The sequence below is a fragment of the Semicossyphus pulcher genome, unplaced genomic scaffold (genome assembly GCF_022749685.1).
Source record: "Semicossyphus pulcher isolate SPU_LCO1_2020_fin unplaced genomic scaffold, fSemPul1.0.p SCAF_15, whole genome shotgun sequence".
NCBI classification, from domain to species: domain Eukaryota; kingdom Metazoa; phylum Chordata; class Actinopteri; order Labriformes; family Labridae; genus Semicossyphus; species Semicossyphus pulcher.
In genome coordinates this window covers 4,093,122-4,105,566 of record NW_027211659.1, presented here as the reverse complement: position 1 = coordinate 4,105,566, position 12,445 = coordinate 4,093,122, and the positions used below count along the sequence as shown (strand labels likewise).

Genomic DNA, 12,445 nt, shown 5'->3' with positions numbered 1-12,445 from the left:
TATTAAGTTAATGGTGCTCATATTTAATTTGTGACCTTTTAATGAAATCTAATGTAGAGGAAAATTATTGCTCCATACCCAGCTAGCAGGGAACATTCCCATAACATTGGCAAACATTACCTTCTCGTTCTAATTATGTTTGAGAGAAAATGTTTTATTCTAATATTCAAACAACTTTTTAAGGATGTTTATCATTTCAAATAAAGCTCTTGTTACGTTAAAACTTAAACTAAGACAAAACGTTTAACTACAACATATTTTCAGGATGTTATTGAGGCCTCGGGTGTCAGAACGCCTTTTAGACAACATTTGCTCAATGTTACATGAAAACAAAGGTGCTTACTGCGACATTCTGCAGATCTTTTCAAGATGTTAGTACGGCCTGATCTATCAGTACGTTATTTATAGAACATTACTGAAATGTGATTTGAACATTCTCACTGCAACTTTCTGAAAATGTTTTTAGAGAACGTTCTTCTACTATTTAAAGGAACATTCTGGGAACCAAATAAAAACGTACCGCTCAAAACATTACCAGAACATTGCATGTAACATTCTAAAAACGTTCTTTGAACAAAACATTTCCAGCTGGGTAGGTACTGTATTTGTATTATAGTGTATAGATCACAGTATACTTACCAGATAGTCTAACATCATTCTTGTTTCCCCAGAAATATTATCGTGAAGGCTATATGGACACCATCAACAAAGGCTACTACCTTCCCAAAGATGCTATTTCTGTTCGATCAGCCAAGGCCTCCCGAGACATCGTCAGTGATGTAAGTCTGCTCCTCTCTTTGTAATCATACAAACTGAATTATTTACCATCATTTTTTATTCACTGCAATCTTTTTTAAAATGAAACTAATGAAAGTATTTCCATCCCAAACATCCAGTACAAATACAAGGCCGGTTTCCGCAAGCAGTGTGGCCACCATATCGGTGCCCTCAGCGTTAGCGGCGACCCACTGCTTGTGTTGGCCGCTAATCAAGCCAGGATCTCCAGTGACAACATCTATAAGAAGGACTTCCATAAGACCAAGACCAAGTACAACCTGCCGGGAGACATGGTGGCAATTGCACTTGCCAAGAAATGCCAGCAGCAAGTGAACGACTTCAACTACAGAACTCACCTTCACCAGTGGACCTGCCTGCCAGACTCCAGTGACGTGGTTCAGGCCAGAAAGGTGTACGACTTACAGAGTGATGTAAGTATATGCAAAGTTTGGCAGGCTCGTGGAGAGTTGATAAGGGATATTCTACTCCTATTGTGACACGTATAACAAAAACATAACAGTATGTGGTTCATATTTGTTTTTTAGGCTGTATACAAAGCTGATCTGGAGTGGCTGAGGGGATGCGGCTGGTCACCTCAGGACTCTGTGGACGTAGTCAAAGCTAGAAATGCCCAGGCTATTATCAACGAGAGGCTCTACCGCCAACCTCCAAGCACCGTGAAGTTCACCAGCGTCGTCGACCTCCCGGCTATTGTCTTGTCCAAGCAAAACGCTGACAACATCAGTGATGTGAGTAATAGCATCTTTTATCCTGCAAATGTTTTTTTTCATGTGAATATAAAAATGATCTGTATAAATGAGAGAATCAAAAAAAGAAGTTAATATTCTTTGTTTTTTAACTTTCCAACAGAGGAAATATAGGGAAGTTTGGGACAAAGACAAGCTCTCCTTCAACCTGCCACCCAACACCCCCGGCTTAGAACTGTCCAAGGCCAATGCTATCAACATCAGCAATGTAAGTTGGTATAATAACGAGCACTTTACTAGATCTGCCTTGCTTAAAACCAAATGTTTTAAAAAGAACATGAATATGTCATTCACTGAAATGTATTTAAATCAATACAAAGTAAGTCTAATATTGATATGCTGACCCTATGGGTAATTTTAATCATACTTCTTGTTCTGTGCAGAAATTGTACACAAAGTCATGGGATGACCAGAAGGCTAAAGGCTACCACATCAAGGAGGATGCTATTGCTGTGCTGAAGGCTAGAGCTTCCAGGGATATCGTTAGTGATGTAAGAAAACAATATGGATATAGTTTCAATATATTCATAAATCACTTCCTGAATTTCATCAACATGTCAACCTTATCTTCAACTTCAACTTTCCCCTTTTAGTACAAGTACAAGACCGCATACCGTAAGCAGGTAGGCCACCACATCGGTGCTCGCTGCGTGCAGGACGACCCTCTGATCATGCTGGCTATGAACTCAGCCAAGATTGCCAGTGATGCTCTGTACAAGAAGGACTTCAACAAGTCAAAGACCAAGTTCAACCTGCCAGTGGACATGCTGAATCTTGAACTGGCCAAGAAATGCCAGATCCAAGTCAATGATTTCAACTACAGAACTCATCTGCACCAGTGGACCTGCCTGCCTGACTCCACCGACGTCGTTCAGGCCAGGAAGGCCTATGATCTGCAGAGCGATGTAGGTTTATAGCACTGCTTGGTTGTAATAATTCTATCACAAACATTATTGTGGCTATGATTAAATATTTTCTAGACCTTTTTATTTTCTTATTTTCTTTGACTGTTGTTTGTATATCTTTTAATGTAAGGAAAACACATGTACAAATCTGCCTGTTTTTTCTCTCCTCAGGCCGTGTACAAAGCTGATCTGGAGTGGCTACGCGGATGTGGATGGATGCCACATGAGAGTGTGCATGTTATGAAAGTGAAGATGGCACAGCAGGCCATCACTGATGTAAGTCCACCTACAATTTAAGTTTAATTATTATAGAAATATTAATATCTTTAGATCTTATTTCAACTAGAAATCTTTTGCTTAAAGGGCCAGTTCGATTTTGAACCTCAGTCCTTTCATGCTATTATGGGGAGCTAATTCCATTATTGTAGAAAAAGAGTTATATTTTGCTCTGTGCCTTTGGAGGACGCTATCCGCATCTCCAATGTGCCCTGGAAAACCTCCGCGGAGGCCAGGGAGCTTGCTAAACTACACTTCCTCAATCTAGCACGCCCACGTCTGATGTCTTGTCTCGTTCAAAATCGTCAAGTTTGAAATGTAGACTGCAGATTTTTTAGACGATCCACCGGTATATTCTCGTCGTATTCAGATTCTGTCCCGCTCTGAGCCATTGCCTGCAGTGAAACGGTAGTTTTTCACTCCAGCGTCTCTCGCTGGGCAGTTCCTTTCAGAGGGAGGGGGCGCAATGCATGCTGGGTGTTGTAGGAATGTAGAATGGGCGAAACCACGAGCTGTTTGTACGATTTTCTCCACAGCTATGGCGCCAATTTCAAATATAATTGCTTCTATCGATTACAGAGACCATCAGCTCCACCACCATTGCTCCTTTAATTGTTGTTCTTGCATATCTTTCTTGCTTTATTACAGAGAGGCTACCGCGTCAAGTTGGATGAGCAGAAATTCATTGTTCCAGTTGACAGAGTCGACATGGTCTGCGCCAAGAATGCTGCTGCTGTCCTCAATGAGGTGAAGAAGACTTTTTGCTTCTTAGATGCTGTTTGGATATAGTGTTATACGCATGATCTCTGCAGTTAAACCTTCTGACAGAAAAGTGGTTGTTTGGTTACTGATTTTTTTTCTGTCTGTTCAGGCCAATTATCGTGAGGCCTGGCACAAGGACAAGACCAAGTACACGATGATGGACACTCCAGTTCTCGCCACAGCCAGGGAGGTGGCTAAGAACGTTCACCCGGTAAGATGACTTGTCATGGGACAGATTTTCTACCTATTTCATATCCAAAAATGTTATCCTCAGCTATTATCAGCTTTAGAAAAAATACATGATCATAACCCTATATAAAAATGTCTATCTCTTTCAGAAACTCTACACCAAAGACTGGGACAAGGTCAAAGCCACAGGCTACTTCATGCCTGGGGACGCTGTACCAATCAAGCAGTGCATCTCTAATAGTAAAGTGCAGAGTCAGGTGAGCAGTGAGACAACGTTGAATCTGTTCCTTTAATAACACTTAATGACGCTTTCTAAGTGAGTATGACACTTTATACCTTTCTTTCCTGTAGCATAAGTACCTCGCGTCATACCGGAAGCAGGTCGGTCACCACATCGGTGCTCGCTGTGTGCAAGACGATCCTCTGATGTTGCTGGCTCTGAACTCAGCCAGGATTGCCAGTGATGCTCTGTACAAGAAAGACTTCAACATGTCCAAGACCAAGTTCAACCTGCCAGTTGACATGCTGCAGTTTGAACTGGCCAAGAAATGCCAGATCCAGGTCAATGATGACAACTACAGAACTCGTCTGCACCAGTGGACTTGTATGCCAGACCAGAACGATGTCATCCAGGCCCGCAAAGCCTATGAACTTCAAAGCGATGTAAGTGAACCAGCCAAGGGATTATTTGTTATCTTCATACAATAATCTATCAGGAAATATTTTAACTTCCTAACGTGTCTTTTCTTTTTAGTACATTTATAAGGCTGATATGGAATGGATCCGTGGCTGCGGCTGGGTAGCAGCCGAGTCCGTCGACCACGTCAAGGTCAGGAAAGCCCAGGAGATTCTCAATGAGGTACGTTTGCTGTTTTTCATTCAGTCTTATTTTTCAGCACATTTTGCTCATTTTTGCGTCAGTTTAATGTGTCTCACCTTGTTGCTGCTTACAGAGGCACTACAAGAAGAATGCCAAAGACTGCTTCGCGAAATTCACCCTGATTGTGGACCGACCTGAACTTCTGTTGGCCAGGACAAATGCTGCCAACCTCAGTGATGTATGTTAAAATATAACATTTAAACTGCATGTTTTTAAAAAAGAATATGAATACGCAATAATCCAAATTCTGTTCTTTTCTTCCTCCCGTAGCTGAAGTACAAAGAGACGTTCAATGCAGAGAAGGGTCATTACATTGGATCAGAAGACACTCCTCAACTGGCCCACAGCAGGGAGGTGTCCAAGATCATCAGTGAGGTAAAATAGAATATGAAGCTAAATCAATCATTTCTTCTATTTGTTGGTTGTGATTTATTGTACTTAAACTCTGTTCTACTTTGTGTTGATTTCAGAAACTCTACAAACAGACCTGGGACGACTCAAAGGCCACAGGCTACCAGCTGAACCATCAATACATCCCACTTGTCAGCGGCAAGAAGGGCAGGGAGATCGCTAGTGATGTGAGTGTCTTATAGTCCTTTTTAGTAGTTAGAGCTGTTTCCCGCACACTGATTAATGTTTTCCCTCTTACATGTAAAAAAAAAAAGTAAGAGTTTTATTATCCCATTTTTTTCTAGGTCAAGTACAAGGATTTGCATGAGAAGGCTAAGGGTCACTACATGGCTGGAACCCTGGTGGACTTCCCTGAAGTGATGCGCCTTGGAGACCAGGAGAAGAATAAGGGACTGGTAAGATATGAAATCAATTTGTCCTTTAATTACATACATATCAAGCATTGTAAGACTTTAGCAAGGGCTGCAAAATGCAAAAATGTAATTGATAAAACAACTTCAAATAGGACTCATGCTACACAAGATGTATAATTCTGGTATAGAGTTGCATGAAGTTAATAACTTTTTTCTCATATGAATGTCTACACAGAGGCTCTACCAGAAGGATTACCATCAAAGCAAGACCAAGACCCACCTCCCACCCGACATCATCGCTAACAAGGTGGCCAAACGTTGCCAGGACATGCTGAGCGACGTCCTCTACCGCACCTACCTGCACCAGTGGACCTGCCACCCTGAACAGGAGGACGCCATCCGTGCCCGCAAGACCAACGAGATTCTCAGTGATGTAGGTCCTTCTTGATAGGTGTATCTGTTTGGAGGAAAGAGATTGTACTAAAATCTAGTATCATTTGCACCAGCTATCTGCTCCGTTTCAAGGTCTGATTCACAAAGCACATTGCACTAATGATATTCAAGCACAAACACGCCCATAGAGTTCTGCAGATCTGTGCAGGTTGCTCTTGTTTTGTGTCTGATTGTGGAGAGAAGCAGTCTGCACCTCCACTCTCTGCTGCGCGGTGCTGCGCTCTCAGGTAGTAGTTGAGCGCACACTGACGGAGCTCAACTCCATGCATAATGATGATGAGCCAGAAGAGGAGGGGGCTTCTTTTTTAATAGTTTATTGTAAAGTCCAGACTCGACAGGTGTTTACTAGTTTAACTGTCTGTAACGCAGCTTCATTTTTTTAATAATCCATATAATAATAGTGTGCCTCTGTGCCGGGGTTGAGCCTCGCACAGCCCCGGACTGATTAATCTCCCCATTATAATAATGATGATCATATATTATTAACAGACTGTATTTACAGATAAATACATTTTTTGATCACACAAAAGGTGGAATTGTCGTCATGATCTCTGGAAACTCAGAGCGTGACAGCCCCTTTAATACTGCGCCGCAGTTACCACCTGTTCTCTGCAAACAGTAAAAGTTTCACTCTAACTGTGCGGTGCTGTTAGCACTGCCGTTTGTGAATTAGGTGCTTTTTGCCACGAGGCTCATTTACATAGAAAGGGGCCACATTTGCCCTGAATGTCTACATAAAGACTTATATACATGCACACAGCTTGGAGCGCAGAGACGCTGTTTGGGGTGCGTTCAACCCTCTGCGTGTGCTTCAAGAATGAGGCGAGAATGAGTCTTTTGTGTCATTCGCACAGGTTTAGTGGGCACAAAAGCCATGCAATCATTTAGTGAATTCCCCTACGTGTTCTCTCCATTATTAAACATATTATATACTTTGCTTTTTGCTGTCCTCAATCAATAGGTGTTCTACAAGGAGGACCTGAACTGGATGAAGGGTATTGGTTGCTTTGTCTGGGACACACCAGAGATTCTGCGTGCCAAGAAGTCCTACGAGTTGCAGAGTGAAGTGAGTAAAAACAAACATTCAGCACTGTTATTCATAATCTATGGTTTATTGATTGATTCTGTAACTAAACATGTTATATTTTCCCATGCAGCTTAAATACAGAGATGAAGCCAAGAAGGAATTCAACAATTACTCCATTGTGACGGACACCCCAGCTTACGTGACAGCTGTCCTGGGTCACACCTGGGCCAGTGATGTGAGTGAGCTCGACTTTTAGAAACATATATATATTGTGTTTGAGTTTAAAATGTCATCATTAATCGTACATTTTTTTATAACCAGCTCAACTACAGGGAGGCTTACCACAAGGAGAAGCACCTGTACACCACCGTTCTGGATACCTACGACTACGCCAGATGCCACAACTTCAAGCACTTCTTCAGCAACGTAAGTGAGGAGGGACATATCCCTCAACTGTAATGGTTTCAACATTTTCCTTTGCAACAATACGTTGATAATGTTTTGGCTTTTCTGTCAACAGAAAAACTACACTGATGCCTGGGACAAAATCAAAGCCAAGAGCTACCAGATTCCACATGACTCACATGCCCTGAAACACGCCAAACAGCAAAAGATCATTCTTAGCAGCGTGAGTTTAACTTTGAATGCTGTTTATTTCTTCCCATGCTTCTGTTCTCTTCATATATTTGTTTGACAGTTGAAACAATGAATCCTGTTGCCCCATTAGGTGAAGTACAAGGAGGATTATGAGAAGTTCAAATCCCTCTACAGCCTGCCCAAGTGTCTTGAAGACGATCCTGGCACCGCTCGCTGCGTCAAAGCCGGAAAGCTGGTCCTGGATGTAAGTCTGAATTTTCTATATTAACAAAAATGCAGGTACATTACCTCCAACTGTTTAGCTTTTAGACCATGCATTATTTGAGAACTGAATAGATAAAAATTCCTCTCCGTCAATCTTTGCAGCGTCTGTACAAGGAGAACTATGAGAAGACCAAGGCCAAGAACCACATCCCACCAGACATGCTGGAGATCCTGTCTGCCCGCAAAACCCAGTCCACCGTCAGCGGGATCCATTACCGCAAGTATCTGCACCAGTGGATCTGCCTCCCTGACATGCAGGTGTACGTCCAGGCACGCAAAGTCAACGAGCAGCTCAGTGACGTGAGTAAAGGCCAGCAGCTTGTAATTCTTTGCCTTTAACTGTGTAGCCTCAGTAGCTGCAGATCAAAGGTATAGAATTTGTGATGATATAACTTCTAATTGACCTCGCTTTTTTTTGGGTTAATCTTAAACGATGCAGCCGTTTAAACACATCTTCAGAGCCGAAGTGTATACATAATACATCTTACAAGAAATACATCTTACAAAGTCACTTGACTTGCAATTTTTCTTGTGGTCTTTCCTCAGATCTTCTACAAGGATGACCTGAACTGGCTGAAGGGTATCGGCTGCTATGCCTGGGACACACCGGAGATCCTGCGTGTTAAGCATGCCGGGAATCTTCAGAGCGAGGTAGGCCCATTATTATGATACCCTAGCATTTCAAGCTAGCAAGCGTTTGATCAGGAGTGATGCTGATTTCCTATTGTTTTCCTATTTTATTGCAGAACAAGTACAGAGCCAAGGGTATTGAGGCTTTCAAGGACTATTCAGTTGTGACAGACACTCCAGTGTACGAGACAGCCAAGCAGAACGCTCAGAACCTGAGCGATGTAAGTTATTCCTTTTATGTTCTTAACAATATTTACTCTTTACTTTCTATTTTTTAAAAGCCGTGACCTTACATCTTATCTTTTTTTCCAGCTTCACTACCGCTATGACTACAACGCCAACGTCAAGGGAACCAGCACCGCTCCAGCTGTCACCATCGAGACAGAAAGGGCTCGCCTGGCGAACTACATCCAGAGCGATGTAAGATGATGTTCCATCGTATTCTACGCAGTTTCTACACAACAATTATTATTGTTTACTTTTAAGAGAGAACATACGTTTGTTCAGTCAGTATGTGTGCTTCTGTGTCTGTTTATTTTGCTCACACCTCACCATGCTGTCTTGACCCCCTCTCTCAGAACTGGTACAAGGAGGCCAACAAGAGCTTCATGCCCACTGGTTACTCCCTGCCTCATGACACCCCGCTCATCAAGCAGGCTAAGAAGAACAGCATTGTCACCAGCAGTGTAAGTGCACTCTGTCTCTTGAGTCAACCGGTTATCCCCTTTTTTTTCCAGCAATTATACCCTGTTTGCTTATTTAATTTTGAATGTAATGAATCACATATTTTTCTACTCTTGTGTGGGTAGGTGAAGTACAAGGATGCCTATGAGGTGACCAAGGCTAAGGGGTACACTCTTCATCCAGAGGGTGTGAACTTCGTCAATGCAAGGAAGGCGAACAAGATCACCAACAATGTAAGATAAAACACTGCTGATCACGCAATCACAATAGACTTAAATTACCACCTTTTTAGACTTTTACTGGATTAACAGGTCTCATATCTAACCCCTTTACCTTCCCCCAGCGCCTGTATCGGGAGGAGTACCATAAGCAAAAGGACAAGATCCACACAACCTACGACACTCCTGATATCAGACAAGTCAAGATGAACCAGGAGCACCTCAGCGACGTACGGAACAACTTATTCCCTTCATGTTTCTGTTGTTATTTCTTAAGCTTCAGAGTATAAATGCTCTATTCATAACATCCTTTTTTCATCCTTCTCATTCTAGTTGTGCTACAGAGAGAAATACTACAACAGCAGAGGCCAGCTGATCTCCCTGCCAATCACACCCCAGCTCATGCACTGCTACCACGTCAATGAGATCACCAGCGAGGTTTGTGGCCAAAAGAGACTTACACAAAATGAATTATTAAACTTTTGTTAAGAATTTTTATTAAATTAAATTTGTGCTTTTAGCTGAAATACAAAGAGGATCTGATGTGGCTGAGAGGCCTTGGCTGCTTCTTGTACGACACCCCCGAGATGGTCAATGTCCGCAACATCACCAAATTCAGGGTATGTGTTTCCTTTACAATCATCAATTTTCCTTTCACAATCAATTTTCTGCAGTGGCATAATTATAATTTATATGGCCTGTTTTCCACGTTTACAGGTGAACTATCCAGTGGAGGCTAAGAAGAACCACTCCAACTTCTCCGTGGTCCTGGACACACCAGAGTACAAACGTGTGACTGAGCTGAAGACCCACATGAGCAACGTGAGTCGCTTTGAGATACCTTTCAGTGTCTCCAAAGATTTCATAATATTATTTGCCAGAGAAAACGGATTTGACGACGCCTTTGACTTGTCTCTTCCTCTGCTCTTTTTTCAGACGATCTACAAAGCCCAGAGCAAGGAGGAGATGTCTAAGGTCTCCACCACTGTGGATTCTGTGGACATCAAGAGAGCCAAATGGGCCCAGCAGCTGACTAACATTGCAAGTTCATTTAAGCCAACATAAATATACTTTTTCGCACAGATTCATTCATTTTACCCGTTAATCTTATTATTGTTGTGTTTTTCTGTTTCTCTGCAGTTCCAGTACAAAGACTTGGCAAGTAAGGAGAGAGCTCATTTCACTCAAGAATTTGAAACTCCAGTCATGGGCCATACCAGAAAAATGAAGATTGTCCAGAGTGATGTAAGTCCTGCACCTCCTCATTTCTCAGTTTTTCTTGATGTTTATCAGTGAGCTGTGTAGAATTAAAATGAGAATATCTCGTTAGTGTTTGTATTCCTGCAATCTCAGATCCCATTGGCTATAGTCAGACGACGACATAGCCTCTGGGGACACACAGTCACAACGGTGAACTTGCCGGGCGCGTAGCCAGCGGTTAGCGATGAACAACTTCCAGTCAAGACTTCCTTTTCCGCGTGCTGCATTGTTTACAGAAAAAGAACCCATTTTTCTTTTGACTGAATTTCATTAACGAGTCTTACCTTTGCTGAAATTTCAACATCATGAAGCAGATTAGTAAAAAGTAAAAATCGAGCTTTGTCAGGTCTGTCGTCAAGAGGAGAAGAAAACTACTTTTAAAATGCTTGTTTGTCGAGTGAGGTCGGATCGATCTGGTACATTCAAGGAAGTCGGGAAATCTGAATGCTGAACGGCTTTCGTGACACAGCGTCAAGGGAATTAATCTCAAGTCGAATTTTTGATCTAGAACAGATTGTTTATAGAGATTAATAAGAAGCTAAATCGATGTCAGATGGGAGCCAGGATGTCATTACGGCACATGCTTTCGTTCTCTACACTGACTGTTTTTCTGCACTGCGCCGCTGATACGTGATTGATCAATATTACTCTGACTACAAGCACTTGCCGTACCTAAAATCCACATCTCCGCCAGCATTTCTGTATAGAATCTGTAAATAGAGATTAGTATTCCTGTAAATGTTCTCATTGAGCTTGTGCGTCAGAATTATGTCACAGCAATTTCCTAACTCTGTCTGAATTATTTCTTCCCTCAGAACAAATACAAAGAGCAGTATGAGAAGATGAAGCACAGATACACCGCCATTGCTGACACACCCATCCTGATCCGTGCCAAGAAGTCCTACCTCCAGTCCAGCGATGTGAGTATGCTCGTTGGCTGAAGCTCATAAGAAACAATAATAGGGACTTTTTTTATTTTGTATAATTTGATGTTTTTCCTCTAATCTGTTGAACCTTTTATTTATCTGTAAACCTATGTTTGAATATAAGGATATGTAATGCCGTTTTAGGAGTTATAAGAGGCCAGAGCTGCTCTGCTATAAAGCTTGCTATTAAAGCTGTGTTACCCAACTGCAAGAAGCTACTAGAAGGACTAATAATATCGTTAGCTAATGGATCATTTTTGCCATTCAGTACAGATAGTTAAAACAAAACTGTATGTATTTGTGGACATCTGACACATCTTGTTCTCCATATCTTTAGCTGCGTTACAAAGAGACCTTTGAGCTCGCCAAGGGCCACTACCACACAGTCAAGGACGCTCTGGACATCACCTACCACCGTAGGGTCACTGATGACATCAGCGAGGTAAGAAATGAGATGCTGGATTATTTGCGATTCATATATTTTCATATAAAGTAAAGAATTTAAGATAATTTTGCTTTGAACTCATCTCTCTTTCTGTTTTTTTCCATCTCCCTTCCTCAGGTTAAATACAGGGAGAAGTACATCAACAGTCTGGGTACATGGAAGTCCATCCCCGACCGTCCCGAGTTCTTCTTCAGCAGGATTGTCAACGATAACGTCAGCAGCGTGAGTACTGTTGAACGTGTTCAAAAGTTTACCCACAGTAGGTAAAAGGTTGAATGTATCATTGGCATATCATGCAACACTCTTATTATATCACCCTTTGTGTCCCTTCTTAGGTCAAGTACAAGGAGGATCTGGAGTGGCTGAAGGGTATCGGCTGCTTTGTGTGGGACACACCTGAGCTGGTGACGGCTGAGAGGAACAAGACGCTGTACAGTGAGGTAAATCATCTGTTTTTTATTATTACTAATGTTCTTTAAAATATTTAAAAGTGATAAGAAGATGTAAAAATGTTTGTTTTAATCTCATAAAATAGAAAATATTACTTAGAATTTGATGGGAAAGTTGATGGAGTTTTATTGTTTCTGCACGTTTCTAATACGAGTTTCGTTTCTTGTTAAC

The 12,445-nt window shown here is 41.8% G+C and overlaps 1 protein-coding gene across 3 annotated transcripts in view; it reads left to right on the top strand.

The window, feature by feature from the left end:
* The window catches only part of neb (nebulin), a 68,424-nt gene that overhangs the window by 31,147 nt on the left and 24,832 nt on the right, over positions 1-12,445 (top strand). For all 3 annotated transcript variants that reach the window (XM_069662925.1, XM_069662923.1, XM_069662924.1), the window contains exons 69-106: positions 672-779; positions 897-1,208; positions 1,323-1,526; positions 1,648-1,752; positions 1,928-2,035; positions 2,138-2,449; positions 2,621-2,725; positions 3,374-3,472; positions 3,597-3,698; positions 3,826-3,933; positions 4,028-4,339; positions 4,431-4,535; positions 4,630-4,734; positions 4,827-4,931; positions 5,027-5,134; positions 5,252-5,362; positions 5,556-5,753; positions 6,735-6,839; positions 6,931-7,035; positions 7,122-7,226; positions 7,321-7,428; positions 7,528-7,641; positions 7,764-7,961; positions 8,208-8,312; positions 8,408-8,512; positions 8,604-8,711; positions 8,870-8,977; positions 9,101-9,208; positions 9,319-9,423; positions 9,527-9,631; positions 9,715-9,813; positions 9,911-10,015; positions 10,130-10,234; positions 10,334-10,438; positions 11,269-11,373; positions 11,717-11,821; positions 11,942-12,046; positions 12,160-12,264. In XM_069662925.1, coding sequence (XP_069519026.1) covers positions 672-779; positions 897-1,208; positions 1,323-1,526; positions 1,648-1,752; positions 1,928-2,035; positions 2,138-2,449; positions 2,621-2,725; positions 3,374-3,472; positions 3,597-3,698; positions 3,826-3,933; positions 4,028-4,339; positions 4,431-4,535; positions 4,630-4,734; positions 4,827-4,931; positions 5,027-5,134; positions 5,252-5,362; positions 5,556-5,753; positions 6,735-6,839; positions 6,931-7,035; positions 7,122-7,226; positions 7,321-7,428; positions 7,528-7,641; positions 7,764-7,961; positions 8,208-8,312; positions 8,408-8,512; positions 8,604-8,711; positions 8,870-8,977; positions 9,101-9,208; positions 9,319-9,423; positions 9,527-9,631; positions 9,715-9,813; positions 9,911-10,015; positions 10,130-10,234; positions 10,334-10,438; positions 11,269-11,373; positions 11,717-11,821; positions 11,942-12,046; positions 12,160-12,264 — 4,920 coding nt within the window. The remainder of the gene's footprint in view (positions 1-671; positions 780-896; positions 1,209-1,322; positions 1,527-1,647; positions 1,753-1,927; positions 2,036-2,137; positions 2,450-2,620; positions 2,726-3,373; positions 3,473-3,596; positions 3,699-3,825; positions 3,934-4,027; positions 4,340-4,430; positions 4,536-4,629; positions 4,735-4,826; positions 4,932-5,026; positions 5,135-5,251; positions 5,363-5,555; positions 5,754-6,734; positions 6,840-6,930; positions 7,036-7,121; positions 7,227-7,320; positions 7,429-7,527; positions 7,642-7,763; positions 7,962-8,207; positions 8,313-8,407; positions 8,513-8,603; positions 8,712-8,869; positions 8,978-9,100; positions 9,209-9,318; positions 9,424-9,526; positions 9,632-9,714; positions 9,814-9,910; positions 10,016-10,129; positions 10,235-10,333; positions 10,439-11,268; positions 11,374-11,716; positions 11,822-11,941; positions 12,047-12,159; positions 12,265-12,445) is intronic.